The sequence below is a fragment of the Salmo salar genome, chromosome 06 (assembly GCF_965601325.2).
Source record: "Salmo salar chromosome 06, fSalSal1, whole genome shotgun sequence".
Lineage (NCBI taxonomy): Eukaryota > Metazoa > Chordata > Actinopteri > Salmoniformes > Salmonidae > Salmo > Salmo salar.
This window is the reverse complement of record NC_138296.1, coordinates 6,494,813-6,522,500: the sequence shown is the minus strand read 5'-3', so window position 1 is coordinate 6,522,500 and position 27,688 is coordinate 6,494,813. Positions and strand designations below refer to the sequence as shown.

The 27,688-nt window shown below is 43.2% G+C and overlaps 1 protein-coding gene and 2 pseudogenes across 1 annotated transcript in view; 1 reads left to right on the top strand and 2 right to left on the bottom strand.

Annotated features, from left to right (window-relative positions):
- LOC145879797 (apoptosis regulator BAX-like) overlaps positions 1-3,634 on the top strand; it is a 4,493-nt pseudogene extending 859 nt beyond the window's left edge.
- Positions 1-27,688, bottom strand: part of LOC106591170 (transmembrane channel-like protein 5) — a 49,690-nt gene that overhangs the window by 21,467 nt on the left and 535 nt on the right. The window contains exons 2-10 of the mRNA XM_045719649.2: positions 27,409-27,532; positions 27,107-27,249; positions 26,821-26,904; positions 26,532-26,630; positions 24,824-24,926; positions 16,327-16,402; positions 15,515-15,775; positions 14,875-15,023; positions 10,460-10,634 (exon numbers count right to left, since the gene is read on the bottom strand). Coding sequence (XP_045575605.2) covers positions 10,460-10,634; positions 14,875-15,023; positions 15,515-15,775; positions 16,327-16,402; positions 24,824-24,926; positions 26,532-26,630; positions 26,821-26,904; positions 27,107-27,249; positions 27,409-27,482 — 1,164 coding nt within the window. The 5' untranslated portion in view covers positions 27,483-27,532. The remainder of the gene's footprint in view (positions 1-10,459; positions 10,635-14,874; positions 15,024-15,514; positions 15,776-16,326; positions 16,403-24,823; positions 24,927-26,531; positions 26,631-26,820; positions 26,905-27,106; positions 27,250-27,408; positions 27,533-27,688) is intronic.
- Positions 8,870-10,449, bottom strand: LOC145879743 (apoptosis regulator BAX-like; annotated as a pseudogene).

The following is a 27,688-nucleotide window of genomic DNA, read 5'->3' as shown; positions in this document are numbered from 1 at the left end:
AAACATCGCTGAGCTCTTTACAGGGAGAAGTGCTGCAGCCATAGCATACTGGAGGAAACATATCTGAACTCTTTACAGGGAGAAGTGTTGCGGACATAGCATACTGGAGGAAACATATCTGAACTCTTTACAGGGAGAAGTGTTGTGGACATAGCATACTGGAGGAAGCATATCTGAACTCTTTACAGGGAGAAGTGTTGTGGACATAGCATACTGGAGGAAACATATCTGAACTCTTTACAGGGAGAAGTGTTGTGGACATAGCATACTGGAGGAAACATATCTGAACTCTTTACAGGGAGAAGTGTTGTGGACATAGCATACTGGAGGAAACATATCTGAACTCTTTACAGGGAGAAGTGTTGTGGACATAGCATACTGGAGGAAGCAACGCTGAACTCTTTACAGGGAGAAGTGTTGTGGACATAGCATACTGGAGGAAGCAACGCTGAGCTCTTTACAGGGAGAAGTGTTGTAGACATAGCATACTGGAGGAAGCAACGCTGAGCTCTTTACAGGGAGAAGTGTTGTGGACATAGCATACTGGAGGAAGCGACGCTGAGCTCTTTACAGGGAGAAGTGTTGTAGACATAGCATACTGGAGGAAGCAACGCTGAGCTCTTTACAGGGAGAAGTGTTGTAGACATAGCATACTGGAGGAAGCAACGCTGAGCTCTTTACAGGGAGAAGTGTTGTAGACAGCATACTGGAGGAAGCAACGCTGAGCTCTTTACAGGGAGAAGTGCCATTGGGGAATTCCAAGTGCCCTGATTTAAATTTGAAAAAAAGCTAAGCATGTGGCAAAACCCAGATAGACGATAGATATAGAACATATCCTCTCCTCCTGTGGAGAACAGCAAGTTAACCCTGGTAGTACAGTATGTAGATATGGGGTCCATTTCTAGCATGAGAGATACGTTAAATATATATATGAAACATCTCATTGTTTTCTAGCTTTCAAATAGGAACATTCTTCTCTTCTCCTCTCCCTGCAACTCTTCCCTTGGTCCTTAGTGTACAAGAGAATGTAGTGTACTATGTTGTCAACTCTTCCCCTGGTCCTTAGTGTACAAGAGAATGTAGTGTACTATGTTGTCAACTCTTCCCTTGGTCCTTAGTGTACAAGAGAATGTAGTGTACTATGTTGTCAACTCTTCCCCTGGTCCTTAGTGTACAAGAGAATGTAGTGTACTATGTTGTCAACTCTTCCCTTGGTCCTTAGTGTACAAGAGAATGTAGTGTACTATGTTTTCTGTCAATACACCTGGTAAAATAAGGGGGGCTCTACAAAATGTTTTTTTTTTCCTTCTCAAATTATGTTTATATTTTACCCAATTATGTTTTCTCAGTTTTATTTGTCTTGTTTTTAGATTTGTATAGTTTTTCCCTCTTATAACTACAATTGTTCATAGAGAAATAATGAAATTGGATGTTCTGAATCCATGTCCATGCTTGATGTTAAATACAAAAAAGAATTGTGCATCTGGCCCTTTAAATGTGCATCTAGTGAGTGAGGAATGAGCCTTTAATGTGCTGGTCTAGTGATGGTTCTGTACTGCTGCTGCTTATTTCATGGCAAAGTTTGCAAATAACAAATATTAGATACAAATGATGTACTTCCTCATGACATACTTCTGCCAGGTAAAACTACTTTGCAGTTAACATTTAATTGAGACCAGGATGTTGACAGCTGTGCCATACAGATTTCAAAATAGCTGGGAAGAAATTTTTGATGTACCAATTCCATGGCACATATAAGGCACATATAAGTTGATATGTAAAACAAGATTTAAGACTTTGTGCTTTTCAGCTAAAATTATTGTACACAATTCTTGCCACCAACAAAATGTTTAATATTTGGGCTATACAATCATTGCAGCTAGATAGAGAATCAATAGACCTTTTGTTCTGGTATTGCCCTCAGGAGCCTTTTTCTGGTCTCAGGTTCAGGAATGGCTGAAAAGGCATTTGTCTAAAATTGACCCTAGAAATAGCATTGTTGGGAGATCTTAGAGACACCTGGTTAGTCAATTACTAATATTCTAATACTCTTAGTAAAAGTATTCATCTTCAATTTCTCAATCTCTGGATTCTACTAGATTAGATACAATTTGAATCTATGTTAAACATCACAGCATAGTTGAAAGACATATGGGGCGTAGAAATCTGAAGAGGGTGGCCAGCAGAGATAGGTGGGATGGGCTCAGGGAAACTGAGGATTGGGATGTGGAATTGGAGACAAGTGCGTGTGGAGTTGCTGGACGGCGGATAGAATGACGGTCAAAGATAAAAGTCTAAAATAAACAACAAAACAGTATGTTGGAATGACAGTGAGGGGCAACGCTGTTACATCCAATGCCTCTTTGCCTGAGGCTTAAGCCACGCAGGTGCTTGTACACATGCATATACACACACTCATATTCAAACGCACATATGTGCACACACACAGACACACACACACGTAAATAGTGCCACACATGCACTGAAATATATACAGTTGTCCTTGCTGTTTAGATTTCTGTTGTCCTTCCTGTTTAGATTACTGTTGTCCTTCCTGTTTAGATTACTGTTGTCCTTCCTGTTTAGATTACTGTTGTCCTTCCTGTTTAGATTACTGTTGTCCTTGCTGTTTAGATCTTGGATGGTTGGTGACCCTGGTTGCTCCTGTGGGTCTCTCTGGATGGGAGTCTGTTAGATGACTAAATGTAATATAAAATGTTGAGTGGCTTCACTGCAGGTAGATTGTATGTTTTAATATTCAATCAAAACGTTTTTGGGGAAAGTACTTCTGTCAACCCACACAATGGTTGTCACATCAACTGACAACACACGGAGTGATAGACAAATGCACGCACCACACAGACTGGGGAAATACTGCTGGAAATTAATTTGCAGATATTGTGTTAGGTTTGTCTTTTTAAGACAATAGTGGCTAACCAGGGGTGGGATAATGTAAAAGTGGTGTTGATTAGATAGTAGATGGGAGCTTGCGGTGTTTGATACTTGTGAGATTTGTTTGACAGCGGTGGAACACGTAACAATTGCATGTACTTTCAGAATTGTTTGGCGAGTTACTCATAGGTGGCTTTCGAGACAGGTGCATGATAATGGTCCATTCTAAATCAAAACAAATTTCACACATATATTATTCAGTATATGTAAAAACAAGATTAAATCAAGAATAGTCTGATGGTGACAATATTAGCCTATCACCTGTGTATGATATATTATCACTTGTGAATGATGTATTATCTCTTGTGAATGATGTATTATCACTTGTGAATGATGTATTATCTCTTGTGAATGATGTATTATCACTTGTGAAAGATGTATTATCTCTTGTGAATGATGTATTATCCCTTGTGAATGATATACACTGCTCAAAAAAATAAAGGGAACACTTAATCAACACAATGTAACTCCAAGTCAATCACACTTCTGTGAAATCAAACTGTCCACTTAGGAAGCAACACTGATTGACAATACATTTCACATGCTGTTGTGCAAATGGAATAGACAACAGGTAGAAATTATAGGCAATTAGCAAGACACCCCCAATAAAGGAGTGGTTCTGCAGGTGGGGACCACAGACCACTTCTCAGTTCCTATGCTTCCTGGCTGATGTTTTGGTCACTTTTGAATGCTGGCGGTGCTTTCACTCTAGTGGTAGCATGAGACAGAGTCTACAACCCACACAAGTGGCTCAGGTAGTGCAGCTCATCCAGGATGGCACATTAATGCGAGCTGTGGCATGAAGGTTTGCTGTGTCTGTCAGCGTAGTGTCCAGAGCATGGAGGCGCTACCAGGAGACAGGCCAGTACATCAGGAGACGTGGAGGAGGCCGTAGGAGGGCAACAACCCAGCAGCAGGACCGCTACCGCCTTTGTGCAAGGAGGAGCACTGCCAGAGTCCTGCAAAATAACCTCCAGCAGGCCACAAATGTGCATGTGTCTGCTCAAACGGTCAGAAACAGACTCCATGAGGGTGGTATGAGGGCCCGACGTCCACAGGTGGGGGTTGTGCTTACAGCCCAACACCGTGCAGGATGTTTGGCATTTGCCAGAGAACACCAAGATTGGCAAATTCACCACTGGCGCCCTGTGCTCTTCACAGATGAAAGCAGGTTCACACTGAGCACATGTGACAGACGTGACAGAGTCTGGAGACGCCGTGGAGAACTTTCTGCTGCCTGCAACATCCTCCAGCATGACCGGTTTGGCGGTGGGTCAGTCATGGTGTGGGGTGGCATTTCTTTGGGGGGCCGCACAGCCCACCATGTGCTCGCCAGAGGTAGCCTGACTGCCATTAGGTACCGAGATGAGATCCTCAGACCCCTTGTGAGACCATATGCTGGTGCGGTTGGCCCTGGGTTCCTCCTAATGCAAGACAATGCTCGACCTCGTGTGGCTGGAGTGTGTCAGCAGTTCCTACAAGAGGAAGGCATTGATGCTATGGACTGGCCCGCCCGTTCCCCAGACCTGAATCCAATTGAGCACATCTAGGACATCATGTCTCGCTCCATCCACCAACGCCACGTTGCACCACAGACTGTCCAGGAGCTGGCGGATGCTTTAGTCCAGGTCTGGGAGGAGATCCCTCAGGAGACCATCCGCCATCTCATCAGGAGCATGCCCAGGCGTTGTAGGGAGGTCATACAGGCACGTGGAGGCCACACACACTACTGAGCCTCATTTTGACTTGTTTTAAGGACATTACATCAAAGTTGGATCAGCCTGTAGTGTGGTTTTCCACTTTAATTTTGAGTGTGACTCCAAATCCAGACTTCCATGGGTTAATAAATTGGATTTCCATTGATTATTTTTGTGTGGTTTTGTTGTCAGCACATTCAACTATGTAAAGAAAAAAGTATTTAATAAGATTATTTATTTCATTCAGATCTAGGATGTGTTGTTTAAGTGTTCCCTTTATTTTTTTAAGCAGTATATTATCTCTTGTGAATGATGTATTATCCCTTGTGAATGATGTATTATCCATTGTGAATGATGTATTATCCATTGTGAATGATGTATTATCCACTGTGCCTTCTTCACCATGCTGTCTGTGTGGGTGGACCATTTTCAGTTTGTCCGTAATGTGTACGCCGAGGAACTTAAAACTTTACACCTTCTCCACTACTGTCCCGTCGATGTGAATAGGGGGCTGCTCCCTCTGCTGTTTCCTGAAGTCCACGATCATCTCCTTTGTTTTGTTGACATTGAGTGTGAGGTTATTTTCCTGACACCACACTCCGAGGGCCCTCACCTCCTCCCTGTAGGCCGTCTCGTCGTTGTTGGTAATCAAGCCTACCACTGTAGTGTCGTCTGCAAACTTGGTGATTGAGTTGGAGGTGTGCATGGCCACGCAGTCATGGGTGAACAGGGAGTACAGGAGAGGGCTGAGAACGCACCCTTGTGGGGACCCAGTGTTGAGGATCAGCGGGGTGGAGATGTTATTACCTACCCTCACCACCTGGGGGCGGCCCATCAGGAAGTCCAGGACCCAGTTGCGCAGGGGTTACCCAGGGTCTCGAGCTTAATGACGAGTTTGGAGGGTACTATGGTGTTAAATGCTGAGCTGTAATCGATGAACAGCATTCTTACATAGGTACTCCTCTTGTCCAGATGGGTTAGGGCAGTGTGCAGTGTGATGGCGATTGCATCGTCTGTGGACCTATTGGGGCGGTAAGCAAATTGGAGTGGGTCTAGGGTGTCAGGTAGGGTGGAGGTGATATGATCCGTGACTAGTCTCTCAAAGCACTTCATGATGATGGAAGTGAGTGCTAGCAATACTACCAATACTACCTTTAACAATACTAGCAGATTGTTTCTGTGTGTGTGTACCTTTAACAATACTAGCAGATTGTTTCTGTGTGTGTACCTTTAACAATACTAGCAGATTGTTTCTGTGTGTGTGTACCTTTAACAATACTAGCAGATTGTTTCTGTGTGTGTACCTTTAACAATACTAGCAGATTGTTTCTGTGTGTGTGTACCTTTAACAATACTAGCAGATTGTTTCTGTGTGTGCGTGCGTGGGTCAGTGTTGGGGGTATCGCATTACAGTAATAATATTACTTTTTGCAGTAATGAGTAATATAACAGAGTACTGTTTCAATTTGAGTAATATTATTAGTTACTGATCAAAGACAGGTCGTCGGTACTTTGTTATCATTCCCTTCCTATGACAGTTATTGATCCAAATCAATATTTGTGATGATCATTATTCCCTCTGTTGGAACAATATTTAAAAATCCCCCTGCCCCGGATTCTAATTGTTTTCATCCTGAGTCTGACGTTCTCTTCATGCAGAGACATAAAAATGGTATCCGCGACATCATCTGACTAAGGGCTTAATTGCCAAAATCTCAGACTCTCTCTTTAATGCAGTATGTATAGAAGATATACACAGCCCAAAGAGACTAGAGCTTTTTTTTATTTTTTATTAGGGAAAACACATTTGTGCATTTGCCACTAACAGCATTTAATTGGGTCAGATACATACAGATCAAGTTAAGCGATGTGCAAGCAGGGAAGTGGCATCAATTTCATTCCAATTCCAACACAACTATAAGAGTCAATCACATGATAAAGGCTATTCCTTACAGTATAGAAGGCACTTTAATGAGAAGCAGAATTGTTTTATTTCAATTCCAGTCAATTCAGGAATTACACTGACATTTGGTTTACTTTCTGAATTGACCCCAACCCTGGACATAATCCAAGTTCAACGTGTTACTAATGAGCGAGTCTAAGTTATTACTCAGCGTCCCCTTCCAAGGGCTTGGACTGATGCACGATAGCAACCAAGCCAATGTAAGTCAGTTTATAACATTCTATCATTGGTTACTCTGAGAGTTCCTCATATCGACATTGGCTGCGGCCTCAGGGCCTGTGGTGCCAACCTTTGAAAAGTAATTACAATGTCTACTCCTTCCTCTATTACCAACAGGGATAGGCCAAATGGGGAAGTTCTATCACAGGAGGTTGGTGGCACCTTAATTGGGGAGGATGGGTTCGTAGTAATGGCTGGAGCGGAATCGTTGGAATGCTATCAAATACGGTAAACACATGCTTCCCATTGTGTTTGATGCCATTCCATTTGCTCCGTTACAGCCATTATTGTGAGCCGTCCTCTCATCAGCAAGTGGAAGGAACTCCACTTACTTCCACTGTGATCTACTGAGTTCTGTGCAATCTTATAGCCATACCAACTATATCGATATCAACCATCAGACAGGGCCTGCAACCACCTATTGAACGTAGCCATCAGACAGGGCCTGCAACCACCTATTGAACGTAGCCATCAGACAGGGCCTGCAACCACCTATTGAACGTAGCCATCAGACAGGGCCTGCAACCACCTATTGAACGTAGCCATCAGACAGGGCCTGCAACCACCTATTGAACGTCGCCATCAGACAGGGCCTGCAACCACCTATTGAACGTAGCCATCAGACAGGGCCTGCAACCACCTATTGAACGTAGCCATCAGACAGGGCCTGCAACCACCTATTGAACGTAGCCATCAGACAGGGCCTGCAACCACCTATTGAACGTAGCCATCAGACAGGGCCTGCAACCACCTATTGAACGTAGCTTGTTTCAGTTGGAGACTCCATGTGACTTTAAAAATCTTAAAAGGACTTGTGTTGATGCATCTGAACATTAGGAGCTTACTTCCTAAACTGGTTTACATCAAAATATTTTTTCTGTTTCTTTACTGAAATACATTTTTCTTGCCAATGTTTTTTTTTAGCTAATATCTTTAAGCCTTTGCTTGGGGAAAAATGTATCCATAACTGTCATAAGTGTTTACCATCCTCCCTCGGCTAATCTTTGTGCACTCGAGGTGTTAACTAGTTTGTTGTCTTCTTTTAATAAATCAGAAGTTATTATCCTGGGTGACCTAAATTATGATTGGGAAATGCACGCTTCAGACAATCTAAAATACATGTAAATAAGTTAATATTTGTGTCATTCTCAAAACTTTTGGCCACGACTGTACAGTGTTTGTTTACAATTACATTGTTCACAAGCAATGGAGTAAAACAAGATTATAATGTGGGTTTTGATGAGGTTAGACAGTTGAACTAAGCTCATGAGGCATTAATTAAGCAATGATGCCCGCGGTGGTGTGGTATATTGGCCCTATACCACAAACCCCTGAGGCGCCTTATTGCTATTATAAACTGGTTATGTTACCCACACAAAAATAACAGGAAACAAGTATTTTTGCGTCATATCCCCGGTATATTTGTCTGATATACACACGGCTGAAATGTAAAAAAATAAAAATGTAGCAAATCGCAGATTGCCCCTTTAAGCAACATTAGGGATCATCATCATTAAATACAAAACTATGTTTTTAGTCACAATAAGCGGAGTTTACTGTAATTTAAAAAAATATATTATTATAATATTACCCTATAATATTGAACAACACTATAACATTAAACAATATTTTAGGAGGTCACCAAAGTTAACTCATGAGCCAGACTCCCAAATTTGGTCCGTTTGGCTCACTTGGGCAGACGATGTCTCATAGTGATTCTTTTGAAGCTCTATGTCCCTAGAGTTGGAACATGTGTGATAAAGGTGCAGCCTTCTGTGTGTTGTCACTATCTTTCATCCCTCCACCCCATGTATTTCCCCCATAGGGATTTTATCCTATGACAAACAACGTCAGTACACAACAAATTATTGCTCCCTTATACCCTCACTCATACAGTGCATTCGGAAAGTATTCAGAAACCTTGACTTTTTCCACACTTTGATACATTACAGCCTTATTCTAAAATTACTTAAACTGCTTTTTTCTGCCTCATCAAGCTACACACATTACCCCATAATGACAAAGTGAAAACAGGTTTTTAGATATTTTTGCAAATGTATTCTCTGATGAACTGTGGAGTCCAGTTGATAATGTTAACCATGACTTGGGGTTGGTTCTGTGAATGTGCTCTGTGAATAAACTTGTAGGCCAGATGATAAAGGGCTGCTACTCTGCCGAAGTTGATTCCATCTGTGAAAATCTCCTTGGTTGTTCCAACGAAAACATCCTGGATACAATGGACCGGGACTTCACTTATTAAGTGTTGAAGCTCAGCATTTGTGTTAATTTCCTCAGTAGTCTCCAGTAGCCCGTCCACCATCTCTTTTAACTCATGACCCTGGAGTTCATTAGGTGTTCCACCCAGCTCTTCAGGAGACATCTGTATCCCTTCTGCTCTGAATCTCTCTATAACGTAGCCTCTCAGAATTACAGCTGCTTGATCCATTATTCTGTCATAATACGACACCACCTTTACCTCCGGCTGCACCGCAAGCCTCCTCTCCTCTGCCTGTTTCCTACCTCTCTCCACCGTCTGCCATCGCTGAGAAGTCGCCTACAGGCGCAATTTAAGTCCTACTGTTGCTGTTTAATCAAAACAAGTGGCGGGGTGATCACTTTGTTGTTTTTCAAATCAAAGACTACTGTTGCTGGTCTTCCTCTGAAGAAGCCTGTCCTGAACAATAACCTCCAGGCCGAGATCTATACAGATAGGAGTCTATCTATGTTTCCTTAGTCGTTTTCATAGATAACGTTGATTAGACTAGTGGTCTAATCAACCAATGTTACGACTGTTTAGACCATAGATAACGTAGACTAGTGGTCTAATCAACCAATGTTACGGCTGGGGTCTCGACGTCCTGGTGAGAGTTACAATAGTAGAATACGAGGCCTCCCGAGTGTGACAGTGGTCTAAGACACTGCATCGCAGTGCTAGCTGTGCCACTAGAGATTCTGGGTTCAAGTCTAGCTTTCTTACATGGCACATATTACACTTTTACTGTCTTCTCCAACACTGTGTTTTTGCATTATTTAAACCAAATTGAACATGTTTCATTATTTATTTGAGGCTAAATTGATTTTATTGATGTATTAAGGTAAAAGAAAAGTGTTCATTCAGTATTGTTGTAATTGTCATTATTGCAAAAACATTTTTTTTCTTCTTTATTATAATTTTGTTATTTTTTTTAATCGGCATCGGCTTTTTTTGGGTCCTCCAATAATCGCTATTGGTGTTGAAAAATCATAATCGGTCGACCTCTAGTTTAAATCATCGTTTTTACATGGACTGAGCTGAATGGAGCTACAGCAGCCAGTGTGATAATGGCTGGGGTCATATCTGCTGGTTTATGCTGCTCTCCGAATAGCATTTTAAAATGCAGTTGATGAGCTTAAACTTTGTTCGAACTCAGACCCTGGTTACGGCCCTGGAAGTATTGGATTTTTCTGGGAAACTTAGACTGTGTGTGTGTGTGTGTGTGTGACCACCTATCTATGACATCCAGCCATACAGGAAGAGTGTAGGCCACATCTGTCTGTCTGTAGAGTGTACTGTCTGTAGAGTGTACTGTCATTCAGGCATGAGTTCAGACTGAACATGGTGCATCACCTGTGTGTACAGTACATGTACCTTTAGCTGTTCTAGCAGGTCGGTTCTGTGTGTGTGTATGTCTGCGTGGTGTAGCAGAGAGAAGTCCCAGCTACACAACAGTCTCCAGTAGTCATCTCCTCTTCCAGACAGAGAGCCAGGTCTCTGAGCTGCTCCACCTGACGCCACAACACCAGTCTGGAGACACCCTGCCAAGCTGCTCAACACACAGTCATACATAAACACACAGCCATGCAAACACAAAGATAGTGGATAAATAAGGCTGTTTACTCAAGCCGTTTACCAAACAATTATCAAGGTTCCTGTCTGTGTCTCTCTCTCACTTGAGCTGACTGTTCCTCCATAATATCTGGCATGCTGACTGTTCCTCCATAATATCTGGCATGCTCACTGTACCGCCATAATATCTGGCATGCTGACTGTTCCTCCATAATATCTGGCATGCTGACTGTTCCTCCATAATATCTGGCATGCTGACTGTTCCTCCATAATATCTGGCATGCTGACTGTTCCTCCATAATATCTGGCATGCTGACTGTTCCTCCATAATATCTGGCATGCTGACTGTACCTCCATAATATCTGGCATGCTGACTGTTCCTCCATAATATCTGGCATGGTGACTGTACCTCCATAATATCTGGCATGCTCACTGTACCTCCATAATATCTGGCATGCTCACTGTACCTCCATAATATCTGGCATGCTGACTGTTCCTCCATAATATCTGGCATGCTCACTGTACCGCCATAATATCTGGCATGCTGACTGTTCCTCCATAATATCTGGCATGCTGACTGTTCCTCCATAATATCTGGCATGCTGACTGTTCCTCCATAATATCTGGCATGCTGACTGTTCCTCCATAATATCTGGCATGCTGACTGTTCCTCCATAATATCTGGCATGCTGACTGTACCTCCATAATATCTGGCATGCTGACTGTTCCTCCATAATATCTGGCATGGTGACTGTACCTCCATAATATCTGGCATGCTCACTGTACCTCCATAATATCTGGCATGCTCACTGTACCTCCATAATATCTGGCATGCTGACTGTTCCTCCATAATATCTGGCATGCTGACTGTTCCTCCATAATATCTGGCATGCTGACTGTTCCTCCATAATATCTGGCATGCTGACTGTTCCTCCATAATATCTGGCATGCTGACTGTACCTCCATAATATCTGGCATGCTCACTGTACCTCCATAATATCTGGCATGGTGACTGTACCTCCATAATATCTGGCATGCTGACTGTTCCTCCATAATATCTGGCATGCTGACTGTTCCTCCATAATATCTGGCATGCTGACTGTACCTCCATAATATCTGGCATGCTGACTGTTCCTCCATAATATCTGGCATGCTGACTGTTCCTCCATAATACCTGGCATGCTGACTGTACCTCCATAATATCTGGCATGCTGACTGTACCGCCATAATATCTGGCATGCTGACTGTTCCTCCATAATATCTGGCATGCTGACTGTTCCTCCATAATATCTGGCATGCTGACTGTTCCTACATAATATCTGGCATGCTGACTGTTCCTCCATAATATCTGGCATGCTGACTGTACCTCCATAATATCTGGCATGCTGACTGTACCTCCATAATATCTGGCATGCTCACTGTACCTCCATAATATCTGGCATGCTCACTGTTCCTCCATAATATCTGGCATGCTGACTGTTCCTCCATAATATCTGGCATGCTCACTGTACCTCCATAATATCTGGCATGCTGACTGTTCCTCCATAATATCTGGCATGCTGACTGTTCCTCCATAATATCTGGCATGCTGACTGTTCCTCCATAATATCTGGCATGCTCACTGTACCTCCATAATATCTGGCATGCTGACTGTTCCTCCATAATATCTGGCATGCTGACTGTACCTCCATAATATCTGGCATGCTGACTGTACCTCCATAATATCTGGCATGCTCACTGTACCTCCATAATATCTGGCATGCTGACTGTTCCTCCATAATATCTGGCATGCTGACTGTTCCTCCATAATATCTGGCATGCTGACTGTTCCTCCATAATATCTGGCATGCTGACTGTTCCTCCATAATATCTGGCATGCTGACTGTACCTCCATAATATCTGGCATGCTGACTGTACCTCCATAATATCTGGCATGCTCACTGTACCTCCATAATATCTGGCATGCTGACTGTTCCTCCATAATATCTGGCATGCTGACTGTTCCTCCATAATATCTGGCATGCTGACTGTTCCTCCATAATATCTGGCATGCTGACTGTACCTCCATAATATCTGGCATGCTGACTGTACCTCCATAATATCTGGCATGCTGACTGTTCCTCCATAATATCTGGCATGCTGACTGTTCCTCCATAATATCTGGCATGCTGACTGTACCTCCATAATATCTGGCATGCTCACTGTACCTCCATAATATCTGGCATGCTCACTGTACCTCCATAATATCTGGCATGCTCACTGTTCCTCCATAATATCTGGCATGCTCACTGTTCCTCCATAATATCTGGCATGCTGACTGTTCCTCCATAATATCTGGCATGCTGACTGTTCCTCCATAATATCTGGCATGCTGACTGTTCCTCCATAATATCTGGCATGCTGACTGTACCTCCATAATATCTGGCATGCTGACTGTACCTCCATAATATCTGGCATGCTCACTGTACCTCCATAATATCTGGCATGCTGACTGTTCCTCCATAATATCTGGCATGCTGACTGTTCCTCCATAATATCTGGCATGCTGACTGTTCCTCCATAATATCTGGCATGCTGACTGTACCTCCATAATATCTGGCATGCTGACTGTACCTCCATAATATCTGGCATGCTGACTGTTCCTCCATAATATCTGGCATGCTGACTGTTCCTCCATAATATCTGGCATGCTGACTGTACCTCCATAATATCTGGCATGCTCACTGTACCTCCATAATATCTGGCATGCTCACTGTACCTCCATAATATCTGGCATGCTCACTGTTCCTCCATAATATCTGGCATGCTCACTGTTCCTCCATAATATCTGGCATGCTGACTGTTCCTCCATAATATCTGGCATGCTCACTGTTCCTCCATAATATCTGGCATGCTGACTGTTCCTCCATAATATCTGGCATGCTGACTGTTCCTCCATAATATCTGGCGTGCTGACTGTTCCTCCATAATATCTGGCGTGCTGACTGTTCCTCCATAATATCTGGCGTGCTGACTGTTCCTCCATAATATCTGGCATGCTGACTGTACCTCCATAATATCTGGCATGGTGACTGTACCTCCATAATATCTGGCATGCTGACTGTACCTCCATAATATCTGGCATGCTGACTGTTCCTCCATAATATCTGGCGTGCTGACTGTTCCTCCATAATATCTGGCATGCTGACTGTTCCTCCATAATATCTGGCATGCTGACTGTTCCTCCATAATATCTGGCATGCTGACTGTTCCTCCATAATATCTGTCATGCTGACTGTTCCTCCATAATATCTGGCATGCTGACTGTTCCTCCATAATATCTGGCATGCTGACTGTTCATCCATAATATCTGGCATGGTGACTGTTCCTCCATAATATCTGGCATGCTGACTGTTCCTCCATAATATCTGGCATGCTCACTGTTCCTCCATAATATCTGGCATGCTCACTGTTCCTCCATAATATCTGGCATGCTCACTGTTCCTCCATAATATCTGGCATGCTCACTGTTCCTCCATAATATCTGGCATGCTGACTGTTCCTCCATAATATCTGGCATGCTGACTGTTCCTCCATAATATCTGGCATGCTGACTGTACCGCCATAATATCTGGCATGCTGACTGTTCCTCCATAATATCTGGCATGCTCACTGTTCCTCCATAATATCTGGCATGCTGACTGTTCCTCCAGTGCTCACTGTTCCTCCAGTGAGCATGTTCCTCCATAATATCTGGCATGCTGACTGTTCCTCCATAATATCTGGCATGCTGACTGTTCCTCCATAATATCTGGCATGCTGACTGTTCCTCCATAATATCTGGCATGCTGACTGTTCCTCCATAATATCTGGCATGCTGACTGTACCGCCATAATATCTGGCATGCTGACTGTTCCTCCACAATATCTGGCATGCTCACTGTTCCTCCATAATATCTGGCATGCTGACTGTTCCTCCATAATATCTGGCATGCTCACTGTTCCTCCATAATATCTGGCATGCTCACTGTTCCTCCATAATATCTGGCATGCTCACTGTTCCTCCATAATATCTGGCATGCTGACTGTTCCTCCATAATATCTGGCATGCTGACTGTTCCTCCATAATATCTGGCATGCTGACTGTTCCTCCATAATATCTGGCATGCTGACTGTTCCTCCACTGTCTCCACAGAGCAGCATGTAGGAGGTAAACGAGACAGACAGACAGAGTATTACCTGTATATGACTGAGGCTCCACAGAGCAGCATGTAGGAGGTGATGGTAAAGAGGTAAGCTAGCTGGATGTTATAACTAGACTGGTCTCCACTCAGCACACTGTTACTGCTGTAGACACCATAGTACAGCATGGACACATTGAACCAACCCTACACACACACACACACACACACACACACACACACACAGACACACACACACACACACAGACAGACAGACAGACAGACAGACAGACAGACAGACAGACAGACAGACAGACAGACAGACAGACAGACAGACAGACAGACAGACAGACAGACAGACAGACAGACAGACAGACAGACAGACAGACAGACAGACAGACAGACAGACAGACAGACAGACAGACAGACAGACAGACAGACAGACAGGGTGAGAGAAACAGGGAGAGAGAGACAGGGAGAGAGGTATGGAGAGGCAGACAAACAGACAGAGAGACAGGGAGAGAGGAAGAGAGAGAAACAGGGAGAGAGAGAGAGAAACAGGGAGAGAGGCAGAGAGACAGACAGGCAGACAGATGACACGTTAGACTTAGTTACTGCATCTTTAAAACAGTGTATTTGTGTGTCTGTGTATCCTATATGTATGCATGTGTCCTGTCCGTGTCAGTGTGTCCACTCACCACTCCAGTGAGGAGCTCCAGTCCCCTGAACCCGGCAGTTGCCCCGGCGCCCTGAGTGTCGGTGCCAAGCAGCGCCCATGGCAACGTGATGAAGGAGAGGTTGAGGAGGGAGGAGAGGAGGTTGAAGAGGAGCAGCCATCTTAGAAACAGGAAGTAGCAGAGGACAGCAGAACCAAACCTTCCACTGATCTCCCTCAGAGAACCGTGCCACAGAGAGAGAGACTGTCTGAGAAACACCACACTGCTGCACCTACGAACAGACTGAGAGAGAGAGAGGCATGTCTATCTAGTGACTACTACAGGATATGGGTTCTGAAAAGTGTCCTCTCTAACATGTCTATCTAGTGACTACTACAGGATATGGGTTCTGACCAGTGTCCTCTCTAACATGTCTATCTAGTGACTACTACAGGATATGGGTTCTGACCAGTGTCCTCTCTAACATGTCTATCTAGTGACTACTACAGGATATGGGTTCTGAAAAGTGTCCTCTCTAACATGTCTATCTAGTGACTACTACAGGATATGGGTTCTGACCAGTGTCCTCTCTAACATGTCTATCTAGTGACTACTACAGGACATGGGTTCTGACCAGTGTCCTCTCTAACATGTCTATCTAGTGACTACTACAGGATATGGGTTCTGACCAGTGTCCTCTCTAACATGTCTATCTAGTGACTACTACAGGATATGGGTTCTGACCAGTGTCCTCTCTAACATGTCTATCTAGTGACTACTACAGGATATGGGTTCTGACCAGTGTCCTCTCTAACATGTCTATCTAGTGACTACTACAGGATATGGGTTCTGACCAGTGAGATCTGCTCCCAACAGTCAGTGCAGCTTGTTCTCTCTAGACTGGAGAACTTCCCTGCTAAGACACGGCACCTGGAAACACACAGTAGTGATGAGCCGGTTGACCCGCAGTCCCCACAGTTACATCTGCAAGGCGGGTGGGTTTAGGGTCACTAAGTATTGCATTCATATCGGGCGGGTGGAATTAAGAGAAACCAATAGGTCTACCTTTAAAAAAAATGCATAAATGTATCATTCTTGTACAATTTACAGTGAGCTCCAAAGGAACTGGGCCACATTGTTTGTTGTTTTGGCTCTGTACTCCAGCACTTTGAAATGATACACAGACTATGAGGTTAAAGGGCAGACTATCAGCTCTAATTTGAGGGTATTTTCATCCATATTGGGTGACCCATTTAGATATTACAGCACTTTTTGTACATAATCCCCCCATTTTAGGGGACCAAAAGTATTGGGACAAATTCACTTATATGTGTATTAAAGTAGTTTAAAGTTTAGTATTTGGTCCCATATTCTTAGCACATAATGACTACATCAAGCTTGTGACTGTATAAACTTGTTGGATACATTTGCTGTTTGTTTTGGTTGTATTTCAGATTATTTGGTGCCCAATAGAAATGAATGGTAAATAATGTATTGTGTCATTTTGGAGTCACTTTTATTGTAAATAAGAATAGATGATGTTTCTAAACACTTCTACATTAATGTGGATGCTACCGTGATTACAGATAGACCTGAATGAATGGTGAATAATGATGAGTGAGAAAGTTAGAGGCATAAATGTCATCCCCCCCCCCAAAAAATGCTAACCTCCCCTGTTATTGTAACAGTGAGAGGTTAGCATGTCTTGTTGGTATGATATTTAATAAGCTTACGTATCGGCCTAACGGCCTTCGTCAGAGCTTTTGTGAATTTTCAGAAAACAGCACCTCTATGTAGACCTAGCCCCACCCACATCCATTCCACGTGTGGAAAGGGGTTGGAGGCAAAGGAAAAATAAATAAGTGCTACCAAACATAACAATATGCATTTCACAAATATTACAAAAGTGTATAGACAAGACGTAGCGAACACGTCCATAAAATCACAACGAGGACATAGCAAGTTTTCATTAATCATTGGGTACATCATACGAAAAAACAAAGTAATCTTAAATAGGAACATATTTTAAATTCACAACATAACATACATAGGCATTTCATCATTAAGTCCTTTAGGAAATAATGTCTGGAGGGTGAAAATCCCAAAACATTCTCTTTTGCTCAGAGTATTATTAATATCACCTCCCCTGTCTGATATCTTGACTTTCTCTATACCACAAAATCTAAAAGGTAGAAATGTCATGCTTTCGGTCATTAAAATGTACTGCGACTGGATAATCCCTGTCGTTTCGCCTGATTGAACTTTTATGTTCACTAATTCTCTGTTTGAGAGAGCGGGAGGTCTTACCGACATAGCAGAGCCCACATGGACATTTAATAATGTAAATAACATGGGTGGTGGTGCACGTGATGATATCGTTAATTTGAAACCGTTTTCCTGTGTGTGGGTGGCAGAAATATTCACACTTCATCATATTGTTGCACTGTGCGCATCCTCTGCATTTATAGCTACCATTTGGTAGAGGGCGTAAAAGAGCCTGGCTGATTTTCTTTCGTGGCTGGCAGTTGGCATGAACCAATTTATCGCGTAAATTGCGACCTCTCCTATACACAATGAGTGGTGGATTCAGCCGGCAAAGCTGGGTCCGATGATAAAATATGCCAATGTTTCTTAACCACACCTCCCACTTTTCGCGAATTCAAAGTATATGTGGTTGTGAACATAACGGAGTGTTCTTTTGCTTTAGCTGGTCTTTTTTGTAACAATTCATCTCGTGTTTTTCCCAATGCCAAATGAAGAGCTTCATCCACACATTGTGGCGAATAGCCTCTTCTTAGAAACCTAGTGCGCATCTCCGCTGCTTTTTCTAGATAATCATCATTGGAGTAGCATATACGGCGCAGTCTGAAAAACTGTCTTCTAGGAAGTCCTCTTTTTAATGGCTCAGGGTGGAAGCTGTCCCCCTGTAATAGAGTATTTCTGTCTGTTTCTTTTCGATACAGTGTTGTAAACAGGGTTCCATACTATCAAGAACAGTGTGCGGTTTCCTCTTTTTCCTTCATCCTGTTTCAACTGTTGCCATGCACCTGCAACAAGATTGCTCAGATGTGCGAGTGCCTTTTGAATCTTGTTGGTATGATATAAAATGCTAACCTCCCCTGTTATTGTAACGGTGAGAGGTTAGCATGTCTTATTGGTATGATATAAAATGCTAACCTCCCCTGTTATTCTAACGGTGAGAGGTTAGCATGTCTTATTGGTATGATATAAAATGCTAACCTCCCCTGTTATTGTAACGGTGAGAGGTTAGCATGTCTTGTTGGTATGATATAAAATGCTAACCTCCCCTGTTATTGTAACGGTGAGAGGTTAGCATGTCTTATTGGTATGATATAAAATGCTAACCTCCCCTGTTATTGTAACGGTGAGAGGTTAGCATGTCTTGTTGGTATGATATTTGTGCGTCTGTAAAATACCTTCAAATTAAAGCTGACTGTCTGCACTCTGCACTTTAACCTCATAGTCATTGTATCATTTCAAATCCAAAGTGCTGGAGTACAGAGCCAGAACAACAAAACATGTGTGACTGTCCTGATACTTTTGGAGCTCACTGCATCTACAGTGCATCTGATGGGTAGTGGTGAATCTAAGCTTCCCAATGATATACAGCTCATTCAGAAAGTATTCAGACCCCTTCCCTGTTTCCACATTTTGTTACATTACAGCCTTATTCTAAAGTTGATTAAATACATTTTTTCCCCTCATCAAACTACACACAATACCCCATAATGACAAAGCAAAAACCGGTTTATAGAAATGTTTGCAAATTTATTTTAAAAAATGGAAATACCTTATTTACATAAGTATTCAGACCCTTTGCTATGAGACTTGAAATTGAGCTCAGGTACATCCTGTTTCCATTGATCATCCTTGAGATGTTTCTACAACTTGACTGGAGTCCACCTGTGGTAAAATCAGTTGATTGGACATGATTTGGAAAGGCACATACCTGTCTATATAAGGTCCCACAGTTGACAGTGCATGTCAGAGCAAAAACCAAGTCATGAGGTTGAAGAAATTGTCTGTAGAGCTCAGAGACTGGATTGTGTTGAGGCACAGATCTGGGTAAGGGAACCAAAACATTTCTGCAGCATTAAAGGTCCCCAAGAACACAGTGGCCTCCATCATTCTGAAATGGCAGAAGTTTGGAATCACCAAGACTCATCCTAGAGCTGGCCGCTCGGCCAAACTGAGCTATCGGGGGAGAAGGGCCTTGGTCAGGGAGGTGACCAAGAACCCAATGATCACTCTGACAGAGCTCCAGAGATCCTCTGTGGAGATGGGATAATCTTCCAGAAGGACAACCATCTCTGCAGAACTCCACCAATCAGGCTTTATGGTAGAGTGGCCAGATGGAATTCACTCCTCAGTAAAAGGCACATGACAGCCCGCATGGAGTTTGTCAAAAGCACCTAAAGGACTCTCAGACCATGAGAAACAAGATTCTCTGGTCTGATGAAACCAAGATTGAACTCTTTGGCCTGAATGCCAAGCGTCACGTCTGGAAGGAAACCTGGCACTATCTGTAGGGTGAAGCACGGTGGTGGCAGCATCATGCTGTGGGGATGTTTTTCAGCGGCAGGGACTAGGAGACTAGTCAGGATCAAGGGAAATATGAATGGAGCAAAGTACAGAGAGATCCTTGATGAAAACCTGCTCCAGAGTGTTCAGAACCTCAAACTGGGGCAAAAGGTTTACCTTCCAACAGGACAACGACCCCAAGCACTCAGCCAAGACAACACAGGAGTGGCTTCGGGACAAGTCTCTAAATGTCCTTGAGTGGCCCAGCCAGAGCCCGGACTTGAACCCGATCAAACATCTCTGTGCAGCAACGCTCCCCATCCAACCTGACAGCGCTTGAGAGAATCTGCAAAGAAGAATGAGAGAAACTCCCCAAATACAGGTGTGCCAAGCTTGTAGCGTCACACCCAAGAAGACTCAAGGCTGTAATCGCTGCCAAACGTGCTTCCACAAAGTACTGATTAAAGGGTCTGAATACTTATGTAAATGTATTATTTTAGTTTTAGATTTTTTTATTACAAAAATTGCTTGGTCATTATGGAGGAGTATTGTTTGTAGATTGATGAGGAAAGACAACGATTTAATCCATTTTAGAATATGGAAAATGTGGAAAAAGGGGGAAGGGGTCTGAATACTTTCTGAATGCATTGTCTAGACTGCGCTACGTAAGCCTAAGCTTTAGGGCCTAACTGTACGCGCGCCCAATAGCCTACCCACCAACCGACAAATGATGCTTTTGGGAACGGGCAGAAAAAGTTGACATAGACCCACGGAGCCAAAAAGGACAACGTCAGAGTTTCATTCAATAAGAGAAAAGCTGCAAAAAGGAGAGTAAAAAAAAAGTGGAGAGTTAAAAATTAAGAGATGGGAGGGCCAGAAAAGTCATGTTCGGGAAAGATTTGGTGAAGTGGGAAAAAAATAGGACACAAATTCGACAGTCACAAGACGGGACTTCAAATAGTCCTATGGCACGTCAAGGGAACTGTAACCTACTGTTTCAGATGGATTGAATGGAAACTGAAATCTGGACACTGACTGTAGGTCTATAACCTCTCACATAACATTAACTCCTGCTGAATTAAGCATTTCTTGCAGTAAAATGATACATACACCAAATGTCACATTTTTGACTCGGGAACAGGAGTGGAGAAATACAATTTCTTTCTTTCAGCATGTGGAGAGAATAAGAATGTGCAGTTAGATACCATCTGTCGAGGTGCTATCTTTATCAGCACCATAAAAGCTGATAGTATTTCAACCACATAAGCGTCTTTGATCCGTGAAAGAGGCAGAGATGACAAAGAACTTTGCTGAGGTCAACTAAACTAAACAAACAAAAAAATAAACATCCCTTTTTCAGGACCCCGTCTTTCAAAGATAATTCATAAAAATCCAAATATCTTCACAGATCTTAATTGTGAAGGGTTTAAACACTGTTTCCCCATGCTTGTTCAGTGAACCATAAACAATTAATGAACATGCACCTGTGGAACGGTTGTTAAGACACTAACAGCTTACAGACGGTAGGCAATTAAGGTCACAGTTATGAAAACTTAGGACACTAAAGAGGCCTTTCTACTGACTCTGAAAAACACCAAAAGAAAGATGCACAGGGTCCCTGCTCATCTGCGTGAACGTGCCTTAGGCATGCTGCAAGGAGGCATGAGGACTGCAGATGTGGCCAGGGCAATAAATTGCAATGTCCGTACTGCGAGACGCTTAAGACAGCGCTACAGGTAGACAGGATGGACAGCTGATCGTCCTCGCAGTGGCAGACCAAGTGTAACAACACCTGCACAGGATCGGTACATACGAACATCACACCTGCGGGACAGGTACAGGATGGCAACAACAACTGCCCGAGGTACAGCAGGAACGCACAATCCCTCCATCAGTGCTCAGACTGTCCGCAATAGGCTGAGAGAGGATGGACTGAGGGCTTGTAGGTCTGTTGTAAGGCAGGTCCTCACCAGACATCACCAGCAACAACGTCACCTATGGGCACAAACCCACCGTTGCTGGACCAGACAGGACTGGCAAAAAGTGCTCTTCACTGACGAGTCACGGTTTTGTCTCACCAGGGGTGATGGTCGGATTCGCGTTTATCGTAGAAGGAATGAGCGTTACACCGAGGACTGTACTCTGGAGCGGGATCGATTAGGAGGTGGAGGGTCCATCATGGTCTGGGGCGGTGTGTCACAGCATCATCGGACTGAGCTTGTTGTCATTGCAGGCAATCTCAACGCTCTGCGTTACAGGGAAGACATCCTCCTCCCTCATGTGGTACCCTTCCTGCAGGCTCATCCTGACATGACCCTCCAGCATGACAATGCCACCAGCCATACTGCTCGTTCTATGTGTGATTTCCTGCAAGACAGGAATGTCAGTGTTCTGCCATGGCCAGCGAAGAGCCTGGCTCTCAATCCCATTGAGCACGTCTAGGACCTGTTGGATCGGAGGGTGAGGGCTAGGGCCAATCCCCCCAGAAATGTCCGGGAACTTGCAGGTGCCTTGGTGGAAGAGTGGGGTAACATCTCACAGCAAGAACTGGCAAATCTGGTGCAGTCCATGAGGAGGAGATGCACTGCAGTACTTAATGCAGCTGGTGGCCACACCAGATACTGACTGTTGCTTTTGATTTTGACCCCCCCCTTTGTTTAGGGTCACATTATTCCATTTCTGTAAGTCACATGTCTGTGGAACTTGTTCAGTTTATGTCTCAGTTGTTGAATCTTGTTATGTTCATACAAATATTTACACATGTTAAGTTTACTGAAAATAAGTTTATATTGAAGCATTCATTCTATCTATCTATGACATTATTCTGGTGAGTAAGGGATTATTTAGTCCTCTAGGGAAACATATAATGACAGAAGAGAAGGTGCATGTATCTAATTATAGACAAGATGACTAACAAATAGACTATCAAAAAATGTAGGAAATCAGAAGCAGAAACATTTGTAAATCAGGCAATAACAAAATCCTGCACCCCCTGTCCAAAAAATAGTTCCCCCGTCTCTGACCTGCAGCACATCTTCTATATCAGCGGGTTAGGGTCGGGTGAAGGCCTCTGATTTTTTTTAACATATAGTCGGGCGGTTGCGGATGGGTTATTAGCAGAGGGAGCAGCCCCCTATCCACATCGACGGGACAGTAGTGGAGAAGGTGGAAAGTTTTAAGTTCCTCGGCGTACACATCATGGACAAACTGAAATGGTCCACCCACACAGACAGCGTGGTGAAGAAGGCGCAACAGCGCATCTTCAACCTCAAGAGGCTGAAGAAATTCGGCTTGTCACCAAAAACACTCACAAACTTTTACAGATGCACAATCGAGAGCATCCTGTCGGGCTGTGCCACCGCCTGGTACGGCAACTGCTCCGCCCACAACCGTTGCCCACAACCCTAAGGCTCTCCAGAGGGTAGTGGTAAGTCGCTCTGGATAAGAGCGTCTGCTAAATGACGTAAATGTAAATGCATCACCGGGGGCAAACTACCTGCCCTCCAGGACACCTACACCACCCGATGTCACAGGTAGGCCAAAAGTATCATTAAGGACAACAACCACCCGAGCCACTGCCTGTTCACCCCGCTATCATCCAGAAGGCGAGGTCAGTACAGGTGCATCAATGCTGGAACCGAGAGACTGAAAAACAGCTTCTATCTCAAGGCCATCAGACTGTTAAACAGCCATCACTAACATTGAGTTGCTGCTGCCAACATACAGACTCAAATCTCTAGCCTCTTTAATAATAAAAAATTGGATGTAATAAATGTATCACTAGTCACTTTAAACAATGCCACTTTATATCATGTTTACATACCCTACATTAATTACTCATCTCATATGTATATACTGTACACTATACCATCTACTGCATCTTGCCTACGCCGTTCGGCCATCGCTTATTCATCAATCTTTATGTACTTATTCTTATTCATTCCTTTACACTTGTGTGTATTAGGTAGTTGTTGTGAAATTGTTAGATTACTGGTTAGATATTACTGCACTGTTGGAACTAGAAGCACAAGCATTTCGCTACACTCACATTAACATCTGCTAAACATGTGTATGTGACAAATAAAATTGGATTTATTAGCAAATTGCAGGCAGGTGCTGGTGAACAAACAGTTGACCGCTAACACACACACACACCTCTCAGGTCAGAAGTAGTGCACTAAAAAAAAAATATATATATATATTTTTTTTTAGTGCACTACATACATTCTATATATATATATATATGTATGTATGTAGTGCACTAAAAAAAAATATATATATATATATATATATATATATCTATATATATATGTATGTATGTAGTGCACTAAAAAAATATATATATATATATATATATATATATATAGATAGATAGATAGATAGATAGATAGATAGAGAGAGAGAGAGAGAGAGAGAGAGAGAGAGAGAGAGAGAGAGAGAGAGAGAGAGAGAGAGAGAGAGAGAGAGAGAGAGAGAGAGAGAGAGAGAGAGAGAGAGAGAGAGAGAGAGAGAGAGAGAGAGAGAGAGAGAGAGAGAGAGAGGAGATATATATATATATATATATATATATAGGGTGCTATTTGAGACGCATTCTAGAGACAATTAGTGAGAGAATACTGTAACAGACCAGGACCTGTAAGTGCTGATCTGAGACCTGTCCAAATAGTCTTATTCATAATGATAAAAAAAAAAAAAGGCTAAACTGATCCTAGATCAGTACTGCCACTCTGAGACTCTTGGTGAATATGAGCCCAGAACAGGTTGTTTTGTCTCTGTGGAAAGTAGTTGAATGCGTCATAATGTGTTTACCTGATGTTTCTGCGCTCCCCCAGACTTACAGGAAGGCCTCGTACAGCTTTGACTCTGTCTCTGGACGGCATGGTAACCAGCTCTCTCACCAACTCCACTGTGTCTGCTCAACAGGAGAGCGATAGGGCAGAGTAAGGTTATGTCCCAAATGGCAACCTATTTCCTTTTCAGGATTTCTTTCTGCATATGAAATTCTAGGGCGGGCTGCCAAAGTGTTTTTTTTTTTTTTTTTTCATGCAGCCTAACGCCGTCAAGTGTCAATTAAAACTCGGGGGTTGGAAAAACGCATTCGGTGTAAACTTAAACAACTAACACCATATAGAAAGTATGTAGAAAAGTGTGCCCCATTTGGGACCGTATTATATGACTGCAGTAAGAACAGCTTAGTGCAGAACAAGCCGTTGTTTTTCAATAGAGGAGGCGCAAGAACAGCTCATAAAGCTCTGGTCAACAGAAGTGCCTTCAGAAAGTATTCATACCCCTTGACTTATTCCACATTTTGTTGAGGTTACAGCCTGAATGGATTAAATATATGTACTTCCATCTACAAATAATGACAAAATGAAAACTTGTTTTTAGATTTTTTGGGGGGCAAATTTATTGAAAATGAAATACAGAAATGTCAGCTGTCAGAGCAGCTTTCCGATCACTGCAACTGTACACAGCCAATCTGTAAATAGCACACCCAACTTCCTCATCCCCATATTGTTATTTATGCTCTTCTGCACCCCAGTATCTCTACTTGCACATCATCATCTGTTCATCTATCACTCCGGTGTTAATGCTAAATTGTAATTATTTCGCCTCTATGGCCCATTTATTGCCTTACCTCCCTACTCTTCTACATTTGCACACACTGTACATAGATTTCTCTATTGTGTTATTGACTGTACGCTTGTTTATGTGTAACTGTGTTGTTGTTCTTGTCGCACTGCTTTGCTTTATCTTGGCTAGGTCGCAGTTGTAAATGAGAACTTGTTCTCAACTGGCCTACCTGGTTAAATAAAGGTGAAATAAAAATAGGATTTTGCCTTTGCCTAGCTCCATTCTGTTTCTTTTTATCCTAAAAACTCCCTAATTCTTGCCAATGACAGGCATACCCATAACATGATGCAGCCACTACAATGCTTGAAAATATGAAGAATGGTACTCAGTGATGTATTGTGTTGGATTTGACCCAAACATAATTATTTGTATTCAGGACATAAAGTTCATTTCTTTTCCACATTTTTGCAGTATTACTTTAGTGCCTTATTGCAAACAGGATGTATGTTTTGGAATATTTTTATTATGTACAGGCTTCCTTCTTTTCACTCTGTAATTTAGGTGTTGGGTACAAAGATGAGGTAGTCAATCTAAAATCATGTTAAACACTATTATTGCACACAGACTGAGTCCATGCAACTTATTATGTGACTTGTTAAGCACATTTTTACTCCTGAACTTATGTAGGCTTGCCATAACAAATACTTATTGACTGAAGACATTTAAGCTTTTCATAAAAATAAAAATAAAACACAATTCCACTTTGACATTATGGGGTGTTGTGTATAGGCCAGTAACACAACAAAATGTGGAAAAAGTCAAGGGGTGTGAATACTTTCTGAAGGCACTATAGGGAATAGAGTGCCATTGGTGACGCACAATAACATGGTACTAACCATTCTCTACTCACACACACACACACACACACACACATGGTACTGACCGTTCTCCATCTGCTCCTTGGCCTCCTCCTCTGACAGCCCTAGTCTCCCTACAGCTGTACCCTGTAGAGGGAGCGGACTCTGCCTGCTACAACCACGCACTACAACACACACACACACACACACACACACACACACACACACACACACACACACACACACACACACACACACACACACACACACACACACACACACACACACACACACACACACACACACAATCCTCATCTATAGACCTGTGCCTTGCCTGTAACACACACCCACTACACACACAGTGAGTACACCCACCCAGGATAGCTGTTCCTGTCTGCTGTCTGCTGGTCATCCTGTACCTGGTAGCAGTATCCATGGGAACCCTGGGTCCAGGGCTGGCTGTAGGGGGAAGAGGGTGGGAGAGAGAGGGAGAAGCAGGGAGGGAGAGAGAGGGGGAGGAAGAGAGTTGTAAGATAAGATACAGCTGTATTTACAGGACTGTGTCCCTCGTCTGGGCCAAGCCATCAGCCAACTGGGCCCTGGTCAAAAGCAGCAAAGTACTGTATAGGGAATAGGGTGCAATCTGGGGTGCAGTACTCACACTGGCCTAGCTGCCGTTTGGGTCCCCGCGGCTGAGGGGGGAGAGGGGGGTCTGAGCTGGGCGGCCCCTGGTCCTTACTCCATGCCCCCAGCCCCCTCTCCACATCCTGGGGCACAACAGGGCCCTCTGGAGGCCTCCTCCACCTGGAAGGGTGAGGGTTGGATGGAAGAGTGGGGAGAGAGAGGAGATAGAAAGGAAGGGGGAGAGAGAAAAAGAGAGAGAGCGGGAGGGAGAGAATTAATGGAAACACAATGGACAAAAAATATCTAGATTTTTGCAAATGCACGGACCTACACACTCACCTCTTATCAATTGGTTTTGGCGCCTGATCACTCCTATAAGGGGATGCAATGAAGGCACTGGTAAAGCGAGACATGGCTAGCTAACAAGCCAAGTCTTCAACCATACATTCAGCAAAGGACCTGTCTGAGAAAACACAGTAGTTGGAGAACAGTTAGACACGGGCTAATGTATGTAGCTGACCAAACTATCAGAAGTCAGGTAACGTTAGTTAACTCACTCAAAGTGGCTAGCACAGCTAGCTAGATACTGTACCAAGCTAACTTGACAAGCCCGCTAGTT